General features: G+C 37.0%; 2 protein-coding genes across 2 annotated transcripts in view; one reads left to right on the top strand and one right to left on the bottom strand.

Annotated features, from left to right (window-relative positions):
• Window positions 1-133: 133 nt before the first annotated feature.
• LOC127436210 (dual oxidase maturation factor 1-like) lies at window positions 134-7,439 on the bottom strand. The gene is made up of 7 exons (XM_051690231.1): window positions 6,871-7,439; window positions 5,468-5,525; window positions 4,712-4,846; window positions 2,981-3,188; window positions 2,654-2,868; window positions 411-625; window positions 134-320 (listed from the first exon to the last, which is right to left on the bottom strand). Exons 1-7 carry the CDS (start codon window positions 7,015-7,017, stop codon window positions 312-314), a joined length of 987 nt encoding a protein of 328 aa, XP_051546191.1. The 5' UTR covers window positions 7,018-7,439; the 3' UTR covers window positions 134-311.
• Window positions 7,440-7,954: 515 nt separating this feature from the next.
• Window positions 7,955-20,353, top strand: part of LOC127435739 (dual oxidase 1-like) — a 33,344-nt gene continuing 20,945 nt past the window's right edge. Inside the window, exons 1-8 of the mRNA XM_051689383.1 lie at window positions 7,955-8,074; window positions 9,618-9,701; window positions 9,776-9,940; window positions 12,141-12,328; window positions 12,419-12,617; window positions 17,952-18,118; window positions 18,282-18,342; window positions 19,762-19,858. Coding sequence (XP_051545343.1) covers window positions 8,011-8,074; window positions 9,618-9,701; window positions 9,776-9,940; window positions 12,141-12,328; window positions 12,419-12,617; window positions 17,952-18,118; window positions 18,282-18,342; window positions 19,762-19,858 — 1,025 coding nt within the window. The 5' untranslated portion in view covers window positions 7,955-8,010. The remainder of the gene's footprint in view (window positions 8,075-9,617; window positions 9,702-9,775; window positions 9,941-12,140; window positions 12,329-12,418; window positions 12,618-17,951; window positions 18,119-18,281; window positions 18,343-19,761; window positions 19,859-20,353) is intronic.

The raw sequence follows: 20,353 nt of genomic DNA, 5'->3' as shown, positions 1-20,353 counted from the left end.
AAAGTAATCTATGTGAACTTTTTTTGTGTGTTGCCTGTCATCAAATGTGTATATTTGAAGATTGTGTGCACATTATTTTACTTAATCAAAAAAAAAAAAAAAAAAAAAAAAATCATAACACAATGGAAAAAGACACATTTGAGATTTTGTATTTTATTTTTTCGGAAGTAGCATTCTGTACATATTTACATATGAATACCCAGGTACAAGAAGAACAGTTCAAATTTCTGTATACAATACTATACATCTGCTCCCAGCAATTCAGTCTGCAAGTTTTCAAGTAGTTGCAATGGGCGAAAATAAATGGTCTCTCAAAGCCTCTGTAAAGACAAAGAAAGAATGGAATAAAAACATGATAATTTTATGAAACAGCTAAAATGTTGTGTTTTAAAATAAAAAAATGTACGTACTGTTAATGTCACGATCTGAGGTTCCTTGTCGTTTCCTGACGGTATGATGTCTTCAAAGATTACTTCCTCAAGAAAGCCTGTGTTGAGGTAGCCTTCACTGGTGTGGCATTCCTCATCCTCATTGTCCACGCCCACACTGAACGCTTCCCTTATCCTCGTAGGAAATAGACAGTCCAGTAGCACCACCAACAAACCAATCACAGTGCACAGCAAACCTTAAAATACACCAAAATCACTTTGAGTAATGGCCGAACACACCAGACCATAAGATATAATAATTAGGTACACTCACTGGGCACTTTATTAGGAAAACCTGTACACCTACTTATTCATGCAAATTATCTAATCAGCCAATCGTGTGGCAGCAGTGCAATGCATAAAATCATTCAGATACGGGTCAGGAGCTTCAGTTAATGTTCACATTCATGTTCATCACTCAACCATCAGAATGGGGAAAAATGTGATCTCAGTGTTTTGGACCATGGCATGATTGTTGGTGCCAGATGGGCAGGTTTGAGTATTTCTGTAACTGCTGATCTCCTGGGATTTTCAAACACAAATTTACTCAGAATGGTGCTAAAAACAAAAAACATCCAGTGAGCGGCAGTTCCGCGGACGGAAACGCTTTGTTGATGGGAAAGGTCAAGGGAGAATGGCCAGACTGGTTTGAGCTGACAGAAAGGCTACAGTAACTCAGATAACCACTCTGTACAATTGTAGTGAGCAGAATAGCATCTTAGAATGCACAGCATGTCGAACCTTGAGACGGATGGGCTACAATGGCAGAAGACCATGTTGGGAACTTTATTAGGACCATAGTGTTTCTAATAAAGTCCTGAAGGAGTGTATATTAAACTAAGTATGTTAGAAATGTAATGTTAAAATTACATCAGACTTTTCAAAAAAAGGTCACAGTTGGTTTTACCAACATTGAAAGTTATTAATATTACAATGAATTGCATAGGCCCAACAATACGCAAAACTATTAATATGACACAGGCTGAATAGGAAAATTGACAAATTGGTTTCTAAATGTTTCATCTGTTTTTGATGGTTTCATGATTTAAGCCAAAAACTGTGGTCAGCACAAACCATGTTTAGCCTCATTGCAGGTGAACCCATAAAAAATAGTCTAAGCTAGATTTCTTTGACCTTGTTTAGATTTGTTCATGATTTTTGTAGAAGAGGGCTTGTCACGTGACCTGTCCATACTGGCATCTGGCGCATTTAGCTGGCTTGTACCAACTGACCACTACTTTGGAGACAAAATACAATAGTTTGAGTGGACACACGACTTTTAATGTCAACAACAAAAGCTGCAGGAAATGTTTTCTCCTCCTAAGCAAATCGCTTGAAAAGCAATTTTTTTTTCTGTTGACGTATTTCCAAATTCCATTTCAAGGCAAGTCAGTCCACTTTGCGGCTATCTTAGGAATGCTTTCGGACAGCTATTTTCTGTCGATACAAGTGGCATACTTGTACAGCTCCTATCTACTTCAATGGGGAAAGACCGAAATCTCCAAATCGGTTGGTCAAGATTATGATCAAATAACATATTTTCAATCAGCAGTAAAATCCGACAACAAGGATATCATAAATTGTGCTTGTTTTTCAGACTGGTTCTGCTAATGCGCATGTGCATACTCGAGTTATCTGACAAGCAATGTCTCTCTTTTCCCTGTAATGTAGGACTTCCTTTTCTTCACCTGCCATACCTGGCGTTCCAATTTCTCCCATTCATTTTAATACAAGTGCTCTGTCTCAGCTAAACTGTCTCTGTTATAGGTTATAGGTTTGAGTGGAACATATCAAAGGGTTCATTTGCTTTTTTTTAATGGTTAAATTAGTTTCATCACAACCATGAACCTAATATTAACTGTAGATAGTTGCAAGTGGAATTAGGGGAAAGGACATTTTCATTCTAGAAAGCATTTGATTGGAGAATAATCTTTAGTGCAGGATGAGTCATCAATATTTTTGGTCCGTCTTTCTCGGAAGAGAAAAGTTACATTTTGTCAACTTTTAGCATAAAGATGGCTTCAAAGCATGATTAAATTGTTAGTTGCATTTTATTTTTTGGCATTTATAACATTGTTTTTTTTCCAAAGTGTGACCCTTTTTTGGGTCGCGACCCACCAGTTGAGAACCACTGATTTTAAATATCTTAATTTATGTCAAAATATTTCACATGCTTTCTATGCAATATAAGTCCTTTGGTACACTTTCCCATAAAGAGCATTTACCAGTTGCTAAAGCGAGCCAAAAGGAATGACTGTAGTCTGTCCTGAAGGACTCTGCGCCTATAGTGAAGTCACAGGGGGGCAGGTTGAATATCGTTGAGAAGGAAGCCATGGAGAAGAAGATGAAAGCGGCCGTGGCTAACATCATGTAGCCAGCGTAGAGGATGACAGGCATTGAGAAGAGGATATTGGCCACCAGCCAGCAGCAAAAAGCCGTCCTGTGGGAAAAGGGCATTCTTTAGTTTAACTTGTTTGCATCTGTTGAATAGAACTGAGTTTCTTTACTGTACTGTAAGACTTTGGTGGTGTCTGTGAGTTGGTGTGGCTTACCACAGATTGGCTGAGGCAAACCGGCCAGAGTATCTGTATTGGTAGATCAGTCCACATGCACTGTTGTGGGTGAACTTCTCAACGATGTAAAGGATGGGGTTGGGAAGACCTCTCTCTAATGCATCAGTGTACTGGTCATCCACGCTGCCTGACCACCTGAATATCTCATTATAGTCTATAGTCTCATTTATCTGCGATACAGGCTCCCCTATAGAAAAAGAGATTCAAATGTTAACATACAGTGGCCCCAAACACTATTCGAACACTTAAGCCACACTTAAAATGTATGAATGTCATGTATTAGATAACAACATCCATAAAACCAAGTGGCATCTGCCAACTAATTATGCTGGAGCTTTACTCAGAACTAACTTGACTTTTCTTTTCCATGAAAATACGTCTAACAATTGGTCCTAAGGTGATTTTTAGTGGATGTATGAAGTCAAGATTTTTAGAAGAATATTTTAGCTCTGTAGGTCCATACAATGCAAATGAATGGGTTGCAAAACTTTGAAGGCCTGAAAGCATATAAAGGCAGCATAAAATAAACCATATGACTCCAGTGATTAAATCTATGTCTTCAAAATCAATACGACAGGTGTGGGCGAGAAACAGATCAATATATAAGTCTTTTTTATTATAAATTCTCCACCCTGCCCAATAGGTGGCGATATGTACAAAGAATGCGAGTCACCAAAAACAAAAAGGAAGAATGTAAAAGCGAAAGTGAAAGTGGAGATTGATGGTAAAAAGGACCTAAATATTGATCCGTTTCTCACCCACACCTATCATATCGCTCCTGAAGACATGGATTTAACCACTAGAGTCAATATGGATTACTTTTATGCTGCCTTTTTGTGCTTTTGGAACTTCAAAGTTCTGGTCACCATTCACTTGCATTGTAAGGACCTACAGAGCTGATATATTCTTCTAAAAATCTTCATTTGTGTTCAGCAGGAGAAAGAAAGTCGGTGAGTAAATGATCTGAGAATTTTCATTTTTGGGTGAACTATTCCTTTAAGTGTCCAAATAATTTCCAGATTGAAATGGTAAGCCATTTTACTTCCGTAATGTGACATATTTTCAACTGAAAAGGATATGCAAGCAGGAAAAAATATAAGGTGTGACTTGATTTTATCCATCTAGAATGACTTAGATTGTGAAAAGTGGTCATATAACACAGTGGTTCTCAAACCTATCCTGGAGGCCCCTCAACACTATACATTTTGGATATCTACTCAATCAAACACACCAGATTCAATTCATTAGCTTGTTAGTGAAGACTCCAAAGACTTAAATCGGGTGTGTCAGAAAAAGGCAACATGCAAAATGTGCAGAGCTGGGGGGCCTCCAGGACCGGTTTGAGAACCACTGATATAACAGGTGGTGGAGGGGAGGGATTGAAAAGTAAGAAGGATTTACGAAGTCAGACAAAAAGAAATGTTGTTTCAGAGGTGGAGCAAGTTACTATATTTTGATAAGAGATTACAAAGACAAATGTTTTTATCTGGAAAAATATGCACGGATGAATCATGCTCAACATGACCAGGAATGTGCATAAAGAGAGTAGACATGATTTTGTGTTGAATTCAAGAGTAATCCCCACCAATATGCACATAGTATGAGTATTTGACCTTTTCATCTACATGTCATCAGTGGTTTTGATGATGTTATTTTATCATGATGATAATGGCAATGTAATAATGCATTGTCTTAAGAAAAGTGACTCACCTCTTAGTGTGATGTTGATTCCATATAGTCCTACGTGTAGTCCCACCTCTGCTGATACCACTGCGTTACTGAAGGATTTGTAGCTGACATTGGCCTTTTTACTGGCTTCAGCCCAGTCCCCAGTAAAATTCAGCACTGATGTAAAGAGGAAAAGTTTAAAAACCAGATAGACAACATATTATGGAAATAAAATGTAAGATCTGTTACACAAGTTCAACAGCTCTTATATAATAACATTAGATAACTGGACCTAAAGGTATATTGGTTTCCAGTTCTTACAGCTGCAATACCTGGCAGCTAAAAAAAAGTCAGCTATATATGTAATGTCTGTCTATCTGTCTATTTGTCTATCTGTCTGTCTGTCTGTAATGGCCCCTAAAATTTGAACACTTAATGCCACACTTAAATAGCCAATGTAAACAATTAGACAAAAGCTATCTGGACACTTTCTGGTTGTCGAATGTTAGCGTAACATGTCCACAGGTAATGTGATGAATTATACCTGTGTAAACTTCTTCAGACATCCACTAAAAATCACCTTGGCACTAGTTGGTTGAAATTAATTGCAAAAATGGCTCAGAAAAGGGAAGTTTGTTCTGAGAAAAGGTCTAGCATCTTACAGTATTTTGTTTTCTTTATCAATGCAATTGATACATTTTAAGTGTCCAGACAGTTTTGGATCCAACATCTGCCAATTGCCTTCTAGATTTGCTGACAGACTTACTCAGAGAAAAGAAAATGACTTGAAATACTCACCGACTAAAACAACTCCAATAAATAAACTAATGGTTATCCTGAACATCCAGAGCAGTCTCTGAAAAAGGGGACATTTTATTTTTTATTATTTGCATTTTTTTTTTTTCATTTTAGCACAAAAAAAAACAACAACAAAAAAAAAAACAAACAAAACAAAACAAAAAAATACACATAAAATTAAAGAGCAAATCAAAGTCTTTAATCTTAAAATTAAAGGTTCCAATTAGAACCAAAATGGTTATTACAGCTGGGTGCCATAGGTGAACCTGTTAAAGTTCCAAACTGTAAACCCTAAAGTTGTCAGTACTTGAAATATAAAGTTGTCTTAGTTAAGTACTACATGAAATGTCAGATTTTGGGCTCATAACTCAAATATTTAAGTTCACTGAACTTATTTATCTTAAAAATCCATAAACTTAAGATTTTAAGTGTTAATAACTCAAACCTTCAAGCACAAAAGTGCAAATAGTTATTTCGTGTGGTGTCACCATTAGTATGATCAGTTGACTCTTAGTGCATGTGCAGTTAAAGTACAGGTTTTTATTATTATTATTATTATTATTATTATTATATATTTTTTTTTGGAGAATTAAGTTTAATGACTGACCTAGAATCAGTTATGATTTTTATTTGAGCTGTGCTATTGTTTGATCTAAAATGTAATCGATTCAATTAAAATTATTAACAACAGTAGAAACAACAATAATTAAATAGCAAATCTGAGTTAAGTCTACTTGCATCTAGTTAACCTAACCTAAATAGTTAAATTCATTCTATATGAACACCAAGTTAACTGAACTTAATTAAATACGTTTTGGGGATGCCATGACTCAATTCAATTGAGGGAACGAGTTTCCTTAATCAAATGAGTAGAGCCAACTTATTATGGTTTTCAGTACACAAAGAACTTTTTATTCTGTAGTTCTTCTGAAAATCGACATGTTTTGAACCATTATGCTGACCCCAAAAATGTGTAATGTAAAAGCAAGAACTTTTAAGCCTGTTTGATACTGTTATTAGAGTAAAATGATCACATTACAGTGTTAGTTAACATGAACTAACGATCAACAATACTTATTAAGCATTTATTAATGTTAATTTCAACATATAGTAATACATTTTTAAAATCAATAGTTGTATATGTTAACATTAGTTAATGCAATATGAAGTAACACTATTTTTGTTAATTAACATTAACAAAGATTAATAAATGATGTAAAGAAATTATATTGTTAATTGTTTGTTCATGATACCTAAAGCATTATCTAATGTTAACGAATAGAACCTTTATGTCAGAAATTTAAATTAGAACATAATAGGCATTGATAAGAAGATGGTTCTTTGTGGAACCTCTCCTCATATGAGTGTTCTGGACAAATTGGTCGAAATCGAGCAACACTTACCGATTTGCCACGTATTCCCGGCAGAATGAGCAGGAAACTGACAGCCACAACCGAGAAAACCAGGATCACCACCAGCAGGCTGATGTCGATGATGAACGAGCTCCTTTGTAGCGGGTAAAACGGGTAAATGCCATCGTAGAAAGTCATCTTCCCTCTGCAGGCGAGAACTAAAGCTGAAAGCAGGACAGTGTTGGCCAGCGGCTCAGTTACCTGAAGATTACAGATAACAGTCCATCTCCCTCACACATTCATATGGCTTCAGATCCGTCTTTAAAACGACTATATGGTTCAGACTTGAAAATATATCCTACAAGCTACTTGCATAAAAAAATCCTACTTTTAAAACATCCCGTTATGATGCAAGTGATACGGCGAAGGTAAAGTGAGGTGAGCGCACTTTGATGTTAATGTGAACGTGAAACGTGATACATAGATTAACACTGTAAATAAAAGGACATTGGATCTTCTTAAAGTCTGACAGAATTGGCTGTAACTTAATAGACTTTTATAAACGGTACCCCGCGTTAGGGGCTGTTCAGAACGAACGCGTTCTTGCGCTTAAAAAGCTAGAAAGCGCGGCAAAGCTCTGTCTAGCGCGTGTTAGTAAAAAACGGACGGACGCAGGAACGATTTCGGTGTGAACGGCACCTTACAACTCACCTGCAAATGCAAGGAGGTCCGTACAATTACAATGAAAATGGTGAGTGCTTGAAATAAGGTTATATGTCCGGCGCACATCTTTTAAACGATCGCACTTCCTAATTATAGCTGTGATTTGCATTGATTGGTATTTCCAGAAAACAGAGGTGTCAACCGCTCATGACCATCCCTTCCGTATAAACCCAGTGTGATCAGTCGGGTGTGGATGTGGGTCGGCTCTCTCATTCCGACTTTTCCTTTTATTCTCGCTGCCATTCGATCTTTTAGCTGCAGCTGATACAGACGGGTAAGTTGAGTTCTAGTGTTCTGGAGGATGTGGCTGTATTTGGTTGGCTATCATACTGATTCTCAACATTGTGTTTGGTCATTCTTAAAGCTGTAACACACAGTACTGAGCAGTGGATAGTTTTCTCTCTCTCTATAGTCTCAAAAGTGAAGTGCTCTTGCCCAGGTGAAGAGGTGCTTCATTGGTTTGCAAGGATGGGTTTGTTTAAGGCACTCTGGAGGACTTTAACTGCGCTTTCTGTTTTATCTAGGGCTATTTGTGAGTAGAATGTCATTTTATTCATTTATTTACTTATTTAATCACTTATTGACAGTGATCCAAAAGTCTCAGACTGAAAATCTGGGATTGAAAATCTAATTTACAGTAGTCTTTGATATTAATGGGAAGTTTTAGGATTTTGGAAAATGCTAAATAAAGTTATAATGTAAAATTGATAAGATCTGCTTCAAATCATGCACTATTTCTAGGTCATTTGTGACATTGACCATTGAAGATGTTAACTACTTCAGATTTCCTTGCCTCCAGGATGCTCTTTGGATCATTCTCAAATCAGAGTCATTCAGTCCAAGCTAGCTGGAGTGCATGCTGTCATTATATGGAGCTAGATTTATGACAAAAAGATTTGAATTTGAATTTTGTAAATTTGAATTTTTCTATGGCTTATTTGATAGAAAATCGATTTGAAAAATGAAACAAATACTAAGAATTTTTTTTTTTTTTTGTTTTTTTAATTCAACTTTTCAATCAAATTATATTGTGCTGATAATGAGTAGTAATTTGTTGTGGAAATAATAGTAGTAATAATAATAATAATAACAAAATATTTAATCAGATAACTGTACATTTCCAATTCTTTAGTGGTCTCAGACCTTTGGACCTCACTGTATTGATTTATTGAAGAATAGGGGAAAATATGTTTGATTTATTAACCTTGATTGATGCGAAACCTAACAACCACTTGAAACACTTATAAGATTTTTTTTTAACAAAATTAACAAACATTACATCATGTTCTCTTTAACAGATCATTAGTTAATGAATAGTTCATATAATAAATACATTTAAAAAAACAGGAATGAAATATTTCCTATTGAAATTAATAGGAAAACATGAAATGTTGTAAATTTCATACATATTTTTTATATACGCTGAACACTGAATTGGGATAATTGGTAACACTTTACAATAATGTTCCAGTAGTTAACAACATTAGTTAACATGAACTAACAATGAACAATACTTTTACAGCATTTCTTAATCTTGGTTAATGTTAATTTCAACATATACTAATGCATTTTTAAAATCAAAAGTTGTACAGTATATGTTAACATCAGTTAATGCATTATGAACTAACATGAACTAACATGAACAATTGTATTTTTATTAACTAACATTAACTAAGATTAATAAATGCTGTAAAAAATATATTGTTCATTGTTAGTTCATGATACCTAATGCATTAAATAATGTTAACAAATGGAGACTTATTGTAAAGTGTTACAGATAATCTGGGACATTGGGTAGCACTGATGTGTATATATCTTGCTCCATCACAGGCAAGTTTATGTTAACATTGCCATATTCTAGTCGGATTGTAATGTGAAAGTCTCATTTGTTTGTCTGAAGTGTTCAGGTGACAATCACGGTAAATTGCGCAACTACACATTTTTGTACAACAGTCTGAAAAGTACATGGAATATTGATCTGTTAAGCATAATTTAACATTTCTGAATTACTTATTTGTAAAAATGATCATTAAAGTGTTGCCAAACTCCCTCTGATCATATCTCAAACCAAACAGATGTTAATTCTGCCATAACCTGGGAAGTTCAGAGGTATGATGGCTGGTACAATAATTTGGCATATCACGATCGAGGTGCCTCAGGTGAGTGTTAATAACAGGCCTATCGTTTACACAATAAAAGAGAAATAGTCATTTCTAATCATGTTGCCCTTCAGATGCAGCTCTGGTACGACTCTTGCCGGCGCAGTATGCTGATGGAGTTTATCTGCCCCGGCAGGAACTGCACCTGCCCAACCCCCGCAGCATAAGCAACACTGCTATGAGAGGCCAGTCCGGTCTCATGTCCTACAGGAACAGAACTGTTCTCTCTGTAGCTTTTGGTAAGTGACTCTCTCGTTTAAACAATATTAAACCTGTTAATTGACACACAGCCAACCCTTTAAATAAAGTTTCAAGAAAGACGAATGTTGTGCAGTTTACTTTAAAACAAAGGTTACATTTAGAACGATTAGGGTTTTAAAGCCTGGTGCCTTAAGAGAACCTCTTTTACATTTTGCACTCAAGGGCGCATTCAAATGTTTGTCCAGTCAAATGCTGTCTAGAGTAAAAATGCCTCTCCTGCTAATACAATTTCCCCTTAAAGGAATTTTCTGGGTTCAATACAAGTTAAGCTCAATTGATAGCATTTATGGCACAATGTTGATTACCACAAAAATTAATTTCAACTCGTCCCTCCTTTTCTTTAAAAAAAAACTGGCAAAAATCTAGGTTACATCTACTGTAATATAAGTAAATGTGTGCAATTTACAGTGCATTCAGAAAGTATTCAGACACCTTCATTTTTTTTCACATTTTTTTTTATGTTGCAGCTTATGCTAAAATGCTTTAAATAAAAAAAAATTCACATCAATCTACACTCCATACCCCATAATGACAAAGCAAAAAACAGATTTTTGATAACTTCACAAATTTATTAAAAAGAAAAAACTGAAATATCACATAGACATAAGTATTCAGACCCTTTGCTGTGACACTTGAAATTTAGCTCAGGTGCATCCCATTTCTCTGGATCATCTTGGAGTTGTTTCTACACTTTGATTGGAGTCCACCTGTGGCAAATTCAATTGATTGGACATGATTTGGAAAGGCACACACCTGCCTATATAAGGTCTCACAGCTGAAAATGCATATCAGAGCAAAAACCAAGCCATGAGGTCAAAGGGACTGCCTGCAGAGCTCAGAGACAGGATTGTGTCAAGGCACAGATCTGGGGAAGGCTACAAAAAAAGTTTCTCCCATCTCCACACATGATCTCTGAAGGACAACCATCACTGCAACACTCCACCGATCTGGGCTTTATGGCAGAGTGGCCAGACGGAAACCTCTCCTCAGTGCAAGAAAGCAAAAAAGCACCTAAAGGACTCTCAGACTGTGAGAAACAAGATTTTCTGGTCTGATGAAATGAAGATTGATCTGTTTGGCCTCAATTCCAAGCGTCATGTCTGGAGGAAACCAGGCACCGCTCATCACCTGTGTAATACCATCCCAACGGTGAAGCATGGTGGTGGTAGCATCATTCTGTGGGGGAGTTTTTCAGTGGCAGGGACTAGGGGACTGGTCAGGGTTGAAGGAAAGCTGAATGCAGAAAAATACAGAGATATCCTTAATGAAAACCTGGTCCAAAGTGCTCAGGACCTCAGACTGGGCCGAAGGTTCACCTTCCAACAGGACAATGACCCTAAGCACACAGCCAAGACAAGGCAAGTGTGGCTTTCGCACAACTCTGTGAATGTCCATGAGTGGCCCAGCCAGAGCCTGGACTTGAACCCAGTCGAACATCTCTGGAGAGACCTGAAAATGGCTGTCCACCGACAGTCCCCATCCAACCTGACAGAGTTTGAAGGGATCTGCAGAGAAAAATGGCAGAAAATTCCCAAATCCAGGTGTGCAAAGCTTGTCGCATCATACCCAAAAAGACTTGAGGATGTAACTGCTGCCAAAGGTGCTTCAAAGGGTCTGAATACTTATGTCAATGTGATATTTCAGTTTTTTCTTTTTAATAAATTTGCAAAGTTATAAAAAATCTGGGTTTTGCTTTGTCATTATGGGGTATGGAGTGTAGATTGATGTGAATTTTTTTTTATTTAAAGCATTTTAGCATAAGGCTGCAACATAACTAAATGTGAAAAAAATGAAGGGAACTGAATACTTTCTGAATGCACTGTATATGTTACTTGCAAAAAAGTAAATGAATAATATTTTCAGAATACAAAGCTACTTCTGAATGGTCAGAAAGATGCTTTTTGCCCACATAATGGTGTAGTTACGCCATCTACTAGCAGAGGCTAACTTCCCGTGCTAACCATAAAAACCTTCACCTTCATCTATCCTCATTTCCTCACCATGACTGGGCGGCCTATGTTGTGGAATACCGAATAGACATTGTTGACATGTAAATGTGGACAAACATAATGTTTCAGGTTTCTGGTGAAGGAGAACGAGAATGGTCTTTTTAAAATTTACAGAAAAGTTTTTTGTCATGAAGCAACCTTTAACACATGCTCTTTGTTAATGCATTAGGTTACCATGTGTGGTCTGAGATCTCAGAATCCCGAAGGCCTGGTTGCCCTCCTGAGTTCATGCATATTGAAGTCCAAAAAGAAGACCCTGTCTTTGGCTCAAACTCCTCAAAACCAGTCCTACTCCAATTCCAGCGAGCAGCATGGGACTCTAGCACGGGCAAAAGTCCCAACAACCCCCGCACACAGGTAACACATAGGGCAGGATATGTATAGATGGAGTAGAGAGTCACAGCATAGCGTTAGAGTTTTAGAATGAACCTCCTATAATTCCTTCAGGTGAATCATGTAACTGCATGGATCGATGGCAGCTCCATCTATGGCTCCTCCAGCTCTTGGTGTGATGCCTTGAGAAAGTTTTCCAATGGTCTCTTGGCTTCAGGCTCCTCACAGGATATGCCCAGACGCAGTAGCAGTGGTTACCTCATGTGGAGTGCGCCAGACCCCACCGCTGGCGCTGGATCTCTGGGACTCTATGGTAACAAATTAGTGACGTTAAGTAGACCTCTTAAATGAGTTTGAGTTTGCTGACATTGGGTTGATTAACAATAACTGCAGTAACTATGGTATTTTTGCAGAAACTATGGTTACCATGATACATTTTTGTAAGAGATTAAATTTAAATAATTAAATGATTATTTTTGGCTTACGTTTTGTATCAGCAAGTTTCCGTCAAATCTAGTCTGAATCTAGTTTAAATCCCTTTCTTTGTTTCCCCTTTGTGTACATTTTATGTGCTTAGTCTCCTCTATACACCAGCATGTGTCACTAAAACCCATAAAAGCCATAATTGCTGTGAATAATTACGTAATACCATTGACATGCTGAGGTGTGGTTTGTAAAATAGTGTTAATGGACCACAGCCATTGCTCAACTTAAGCCAACTGTGAAGTACCTAATGTATAGGCCGTAAGTTTTTAAATAGCTTTCAATCTACATGAATTTACCCTATTTCAGTGTTTAAATAATCTTTTAATTCATTTTATCCATTAACCCTTTAAGCTCTAAGTTTTTTTGTTTTTTTTTAAGATTTCCTGTTTCAGTGGCATACCCATAATTAAAGGCTTATAACTAGACAAAAAACAAGGAGGGTCAAGTGTTTGGTATAATTTTAAAGAAAACTTTTACATTTTTAAAACTGCACCACGTAACTTTGTGCTCTCTAGTGACATATGTGGTTGAAACGTAAAATTGCAAACAATTTGCTGAAGAACACGTTATGTCTGTCGTGTTTCGAACCCTACTGCTCTGGTGGATGAATCTCATGATTTGAGGTTACCTGGACATCACCTGTTTGTGATCATGACCGGAAAATATTCAGAGCCGGAGTCATAACGTGCTATTTTCATGTTGATATTATTATGTTATACGATTAAACATTTAAAAATGAAATATTACTTGCTTTGATGAAGATAAACATCACTCTTATTTACATATGTTGAATGAATGAATTGTACACTTTTCTGACACTACACTTAAAGTGATTTTACATAGAGAACAGGGGACTCTTGTATTATACTTATCAATTTAAGAGGTGAAACTCGTGATACTGCTGATTCGAGTTCAATGTAAGACTTCATTATTTTTACATTATAAATTTTGTCAACGAAATCAATGAACAAAAGGTTTTTTGATTTCATCAATGATAACGAAGATGAGATGAAAAATGTGCATCATAAAGATATTTCCACATCAATATATCCACAACATTTATGGAACAGCTTACATCTGCACAACGAAACAAATGAACATGTGAACTTGAATTAAATGATGCGCTAGTCAGAATAATCGTAATTTGCATTGCATAACTTGCGTTGTGAATACACTGTTTCCATAAGAAACATGCTACACGCAATGTAATATCCTTTCACGGAAAATTAACAAGTCTCTAAAGCATGAAGAATTCAGAATACAGGCTAACTTCTAAAAAGTAGCTTAATACTTCAGTCTATTCATTACTATTTCAGGAGCTCAGGTTTTTCACAACAAGGACAGTAGGCCTATACACATTTACACTGTATGTTTGATACATTTTTACATTAGAAAATGTTTATAATTGTTTTTCTAAATATTTGAATATTTGATTAAAGTTTGTCTGTTACAGTTTGACACTTTTTTGTCCATTTTGCATGTCATCATCAAGTAAAATATATTATTTTTGTTGACTAAAATGTTATGTAATTTTTGTTAAACTGACTAAAATTAATGAATATATCATGATGAAATATTGACTATTTTTAAAGGACATTTTTGTCAAAAGACAATCTGTGACTAAAATGAAAAAATGAACACGGTAGTTGATAAAGTAAGTGAAACTGTAGGCCTAATAACAATGTAAATTAAAACATAATATGAGCAATAATGGGGATAAACTTTATATACTTTATTACACATGAAAATAATATGTACAAGAAGTCAATTTCAGAAGTCATACATATTAGTAAACATGCACAGTAACTTCCACTGACAACGGATCGTGATCGGTAAACACACGAGTAATGTGCGATTCATAAATGCATGACAACCCTACTAGACAACTGTACCCAATTCCAAGCATTATAGCAGGTAAACAACTTCGCTAAATGGATAACAGATTAACATCCATCCAGGCTGCAGTGATGCTGTTCTGAACTGTGTGACTGTGACTGACAGAACTGAACAATGTCCTCAGCTGGTACACATGACAGCCGGCACATCTTTCCTGTCATGACGCAAAGAGGAACGACATAAGCCAGCGATTTCGCGCCAAATCCGACCCGACAGCTAAAAATACAAATAATTTTTATAGGCTTACCAAAGTGAACCGGGGTAAGGTAAGGACATTGTTTTGAACACTGATTGTTTATGTACTTAATCAATAATGGTAATTTGTTCATTTTTAACCCCAAAAAATTCTTACATAGTACAGCTTTAATGATATAGATTATGATAAATTCTGAGACTCTTCGCCAAAGAAACTACAAAAAACTCACACAAAAAACTTGAGCCAAAAATTTACTTTAAAAAAGAAAATTTGACATTATATATCTCAGGGTGTAAATAAGGTAGCTCCAAAAAACTGCCTTTGTTTTGTTCCCAATCATGTCACCTGTAACTGAGTAAAATTTTGTGTTGATATGACAAAGCAATCAAGAGTTAAAGCAATACAAAAATAATTTATCCTAGTGTCCAAAAACGTCTCCAAACAAATAAAACATAATAATTGTACATAAGAACTAATTACACATGCAAATACACATGCATATGTAATTAGATTGAACAGTCCTCTCTGCCCATATTTGGATGACTTTCACCTCTGGTTGCAGCGATCTGTATCCTAATATGATTGGTTTAGCGTTCCATGATGCTGGACAACATGCTATATAATTTCAGAAGAAGTTATCTGATCCAGGAAAGTCAATGTGATTTTGGCCAGATAGCACATTATGTGCTGTGTGCACATTGTCCTTCTTGTGGATTATCTAATGAGCTATGCATCCGCTTAAGTTGTGTGTTGGCTCGTTTAAAGACAATCACCTCCCCTAAGTAATAGTAATCATGATGGCGCTGCGGATGGCCACCTCGGTGTGGAGCGCTTCTATTGTTTTGTTGTTTTTGTTTGTTTGTCCTGTGTTTAGTAATCTTTTTCCAGTCAATTTTACCAGAGACGAACTGCTGAACATTCGACAGCATATACCAGTCAATCTTTTCCCGGATTTTGAATATTCTGACATTTTGTTTAACATTTTAGTCGGAGGCACGGCTGTGTTGTTTAAACGCGCTATGAGACACAGGCGAGGGAGACGAGTAGGTGCGCTGGTCAAGCTCCGTCGGCGGGGCTTTCGAACAATGCTGCCGAGCATACAGCTGCCAACCTCATCTCCTCACCTGCACAAACAAGGACTTTTCAACCTCTGCTGCCTTGTGCTTCACAGAAACCTGGCTGAGTGAAGCCATTCCGGACAGCGCGTTACATCTGCCAGGCCTTCAGCTGTTCAGAACGAATCGCATTGCGGAGTTAACGGGGAAAACGAGAGGCTGTGGAACATGCTTTTACATCAATGAAAGTTGGTGTACAGATGTAACAACATTAAAGAAGATGTGCTGTCCTAATTTGGAAGCGCTCTTTATTAACTGTAAGCCTTTTTACTCGCCCCGGGAGTTATCCTCGTTTATTCTGGTGAGTGTGCATATCGCGCCAAACGCATGTTTGAATGCCGCGCTGCAACAGCTGGCTGATCAAATCACAGACACAGAACAACAATACCCGGACTCAGTTATTATTATTATTGGGGATTTTAACAAAGCAAACCTCACACGTGAACTGCCCAAATACAAACAGTACATTACATGCCCAACCAGAGACAGAAATATACTGGATCACTGCTACACAACAATAAAGGATGCATATCGCTCTGTTCCTAGAGCAGCTTTGGGACTATCTGATCACTGTCTGGTTCATCTTCTTCCAACCTACAGACAGAAATTAAAATCTGCTAAGCCTGTAGTAAGGACTGTAAAGAGATGGACTAATGAAGCAGAACTGGAACTACAAGCCTGCTTTGACTGCACTGATTGGAGTGTTTTTGAGGCTGCAGCCACAGACCTGGACGAGCTCACAGATACTGTTACATCATATATCAGTTTCTGTGAGGATATGTGCATTCCTACTAGGACTTATTTAACATTTAACAACGACAAACTATGGTTTACAGCAGAACTCAGGCAGCCAAAGAGGATGCTTACAGGGTTGGGGATAAAGTCTTGTACAATCAGGCCAGGAACACACTGAATAAGGGAATCAGAGTGGCTACAAGAAGATACTCTAAGAAGCTGTAAAACAAGTTATCAGCTAACGACCCTGCATCAGTGTGGAGTGGCATGAAACAACTTATGAATTACAGGACTACTACCCCCAACCCTGTGGTGGACCAACAATTGGCTGACGACCTGAATGTGTTCTGCTGTAGATTTGAAAGGCCCAATCTCACACCCCACACCCACTCTGACCTTCACTTCACACAAACACCAACACCTCCTGCAACCCCCCTCCTCCCCCCTCCTGGTACTCAACCTACACTTAAGATCTGTGAAGATGATGTGAGCCGTGTCTTTCGAAAACAAAGGATAAGGAAAGCACAGGTCCCAGATGGCGTTTCACCTGCATGTCTTAGATCCTGTGCTAACCAGCTGGCCCCCATCTTCACACAGATCTTCAATAGATCACTGGAGCAGTGTGAAGTCCCATGCTGTTTCAAACGTTCCACTATCATTCCCATCCCAAAGAAACCAAAAATCACAGGACTTAATGACTACAGCCGTTAAGTATACTTATACTTTTTTTATGAAGAATATACAGTTCTAGACATTTCTGGAATCACAAGTTTTAAGGAAGTATCTTATTATAGATATATCTTATAATATAAATATCTAATAGCCTACATGGGGGGGCCTTCGAATATTTTCTCTGACAATGGGGGGCCTTGGAGTCAAAAAGGTTGAGAACCACTGGTTTAGGCGACCAATGTCTATGTTCAAAATAGCATACTAGCATACTACTATTTCTTCCATATCGACAGTATATACTGCAGAAATAGTTATTGTAATAGGTCTAAATAGTTCAATTCTATGAATCAACATGGTTCGTATAAAAATGCACACAAAACTAATGTAAATTCAGTATCTGACATATTCTTTGAAGCATCAGATTATTTTTTAATGAATGCTCACAAATCGTGATGGGAGTTTTTGCAGTAATAACACATGCAGCATGCAATGTGACACGTGCAGCATGCAAGGTGTGGTTTTCAAAATGTGTTTTGTGTGTCCTTAGATTTTGGGAATGCCTGGGCCAATGAGAACATCTTTTCAGTCACAGAGGGAATTATTTGGTTTCGTTACCACAATTACCTGGCCTCCAAACTGTTGCAGGAACACCCCTCTTGGTCAGACGAAGAGCTTTTCCAAAATGCCCGAAAGAGGGTTATTGCAACATTTCAGGTAAAGCAAATTGTCCTCTATTATTGCGTCACTTCATGAAATAGGTACCAATTTACTATATGACAGTATCCTTTCTTTCACTTTACATTTCCTTTGAACACCAGTCTATGAATACAGTGATATACCCTTCTAGATTTCTGCATATTTATGTGTCTTTCCTCAGAATATAGCATTCTACGAGTGGCTACCGGCCTATCTGGGAACCAACATGACTCCCTATTCAGGTGAGAGGCCTGAGTGTGTGTTAATGTGTTAATGTGGACATGCTAAAGTAATCTGTGGTTTGTCTCAGCCCCAGACAACACGCCCACAATTCACAGTCAGTTAACAGACCATTTGAAGGTGCGGTCACATATTTGTGCAGAATAGCATACTTAAAATTTTACACTTATTATATGTGTAGTATACAGTATGTATGCTGTGCACAGTATACACAATTTCTGTGTGCATAGATAGATCTACAACATTCACTAAAATCAGCAGTATACAGTAGAGCACATTACATGGAATACTGTATCCTACAATGCAATGCACTCAACTTTTGTTGCGACTAAAGTAATTTGCCAGATACAGTATAAGGAAGATGAGACAGACCACTCATAGAAAAATTAATTGGAGAAATCACAATGCTCAGTGTGACGGCTGTAGAAGTAGAAGTCCCGCCTTTAACTTGTGAGATCTATTCACAGTTTTTTGCGCGATTTGAGCTAAAGAAGCTACATTTTTGATACCATTCTTGTCAGATTTTATTGGTGATTTGACATTGAAATGTAATCATGTCAAGCATTTTTGGAGACTTCCGTCAGGGGCGTTTCTAAGTTATAAGCAGTATAAATGGCCATTTAGGACCCCAAGCTACCAGGGGGCCCTAGTCAGAAATATGTAACCACCCAAGGAGGAAACCTCCAAAACAATCTACTTGGTTGATGCAATGAGCATTAATTTCTGCTAATTTCATCAGTGTTTTCTGTATGGTGGTAGCTGACAGACACTGCAGTGCAAGTTCTTTCCATGACAGTCTTTTCTTGTGGTGTCAACTATTGCAGAATAATCTGTGACTGGTTGCTTTACATGTCTGTCAGATAATGTCTTATAGTCTAAATGGGTGGTTTGTGACCAGAATAAGCTGCAAGGTGGATCCAGCTTCATGCCAAAAGTCTGGCTACATGATACTAATCTGTGGTTTGTAAAAATATCTCTTGTGGGTTTTACGTAACATGCAGTTGGCAACATACAGTTGCCTTCTACGTCATTTCTGGTCAACAGATGCCAAGTATGTAATTTCTGCTGAGTCCTCAAAAAAAAATTACTATAGTAACCTTAACTTATTTTTAAATACCATACTAAAGTTAGCTGTTCAACCATTATAAATTAGTATGGGATCTCCTTCAAACAGTGTAAGAAGCTTTCAGAATCTGTAATTTTGTTTAATTTATTTTTTTAATGACAGTGGCTTTTTTTTTCTTACAAACACATTTAAGAGGTCTGTTAGGTATGATTCTTCCTCTCCTGATATTTAGAGAGATGGAATATCATTAAATAAATAAATAAACAAGAAAATAAATAAATGTTACATATATAATATAATATAAATAGCTTTTCTGTTTAATCATACAGGTCTGCTCTCTGGTTTATTTCTGCAGGTTATCAGAAATATGTTGATCCAGGGATCTCTGCTGAGTTTGAAGCTGCTGCTGTGAGATTTGGACTAACTCTTGCACCACCTGGTGTATATAAAAGGTACATTTTTCAAATTCTGCTTATGAAATTAAAATACCTAAGCAGTTTGGATGACTTAAAATGTTAAAATGCATGTATATACACTGGCAGCCAAAAGTTTGGAATAATGTACAGATTTTGCTCTTATGGAAAGAAATTGGTACTTTTATTTACCAAAGTGGCATTCAACTGATCACAATGTATAGTCGGGACATTAATAATGTGAAAAATTACTATTACAATTTGAAAAAAATGTTCAGAACTTCTTAAACTACTTCAATGAGTTCTCATCAAAAAATCCTCCACATGCAGCAATGACAGCTTTGCAGATCCTTGACATTCTAGCTGTCAGTTTGTCCAGATACTCAGGTGACATTTCACCCCACACTTCCTGTAGCACTTGCCATAGATGTGTCTGTCTTGTCAGGCACTTCTCACACACCTTACAGTCTAGCTGATCCCACAAAAGCTAAATGGGGTTAAGATCCATAACACTCTTTTCCAATTATCTGTTGT

Source organism: Myxocyprinus asiaticus, chromosome 46, assembly GCF_019703515.2.
Source record: "Myxocyprinus asiaticus isolate MX2 ecotype Aquarium Trade chromosome 46, UBuf_Myxa_2, whole genome shotgun sequence".
Lineage (NCBI taxonomy): Eukaryota > Metazoa > Chordata > Actinopteri > Cypriniformes > Catostomidae > Myxocyprinus > Myxocyprinus asiaticus.
This window is presented reverse-complemented; position numbering and strand designations above follow the sequence as displayed.

Bases quoted from the DNA above. Each gene is read 5' to 3' on its own strand.
- LOC127436210 (XM_051690231.1), bottom strand. From the start codon at position 7,017: ATGACTTTCTACGATGGCATTTACCCGTTTTACCCGCTACAAAGGAGC. The intron at 5,526-6,870 runs GTAAGTGTTGCT...CCCCTTTTTCAG, and splicing joins CGGGAATACGTGGCAAATCG to AGACTGCTCTGGATGTTCAG. The intron at 2,869-2,980 runs GTAAGCCACACC...CTTTTCCCACAG, and splicing joins TTTGCCTCAGCCAATCTGTG to GACGGCTTTTTGCTGCTGGC.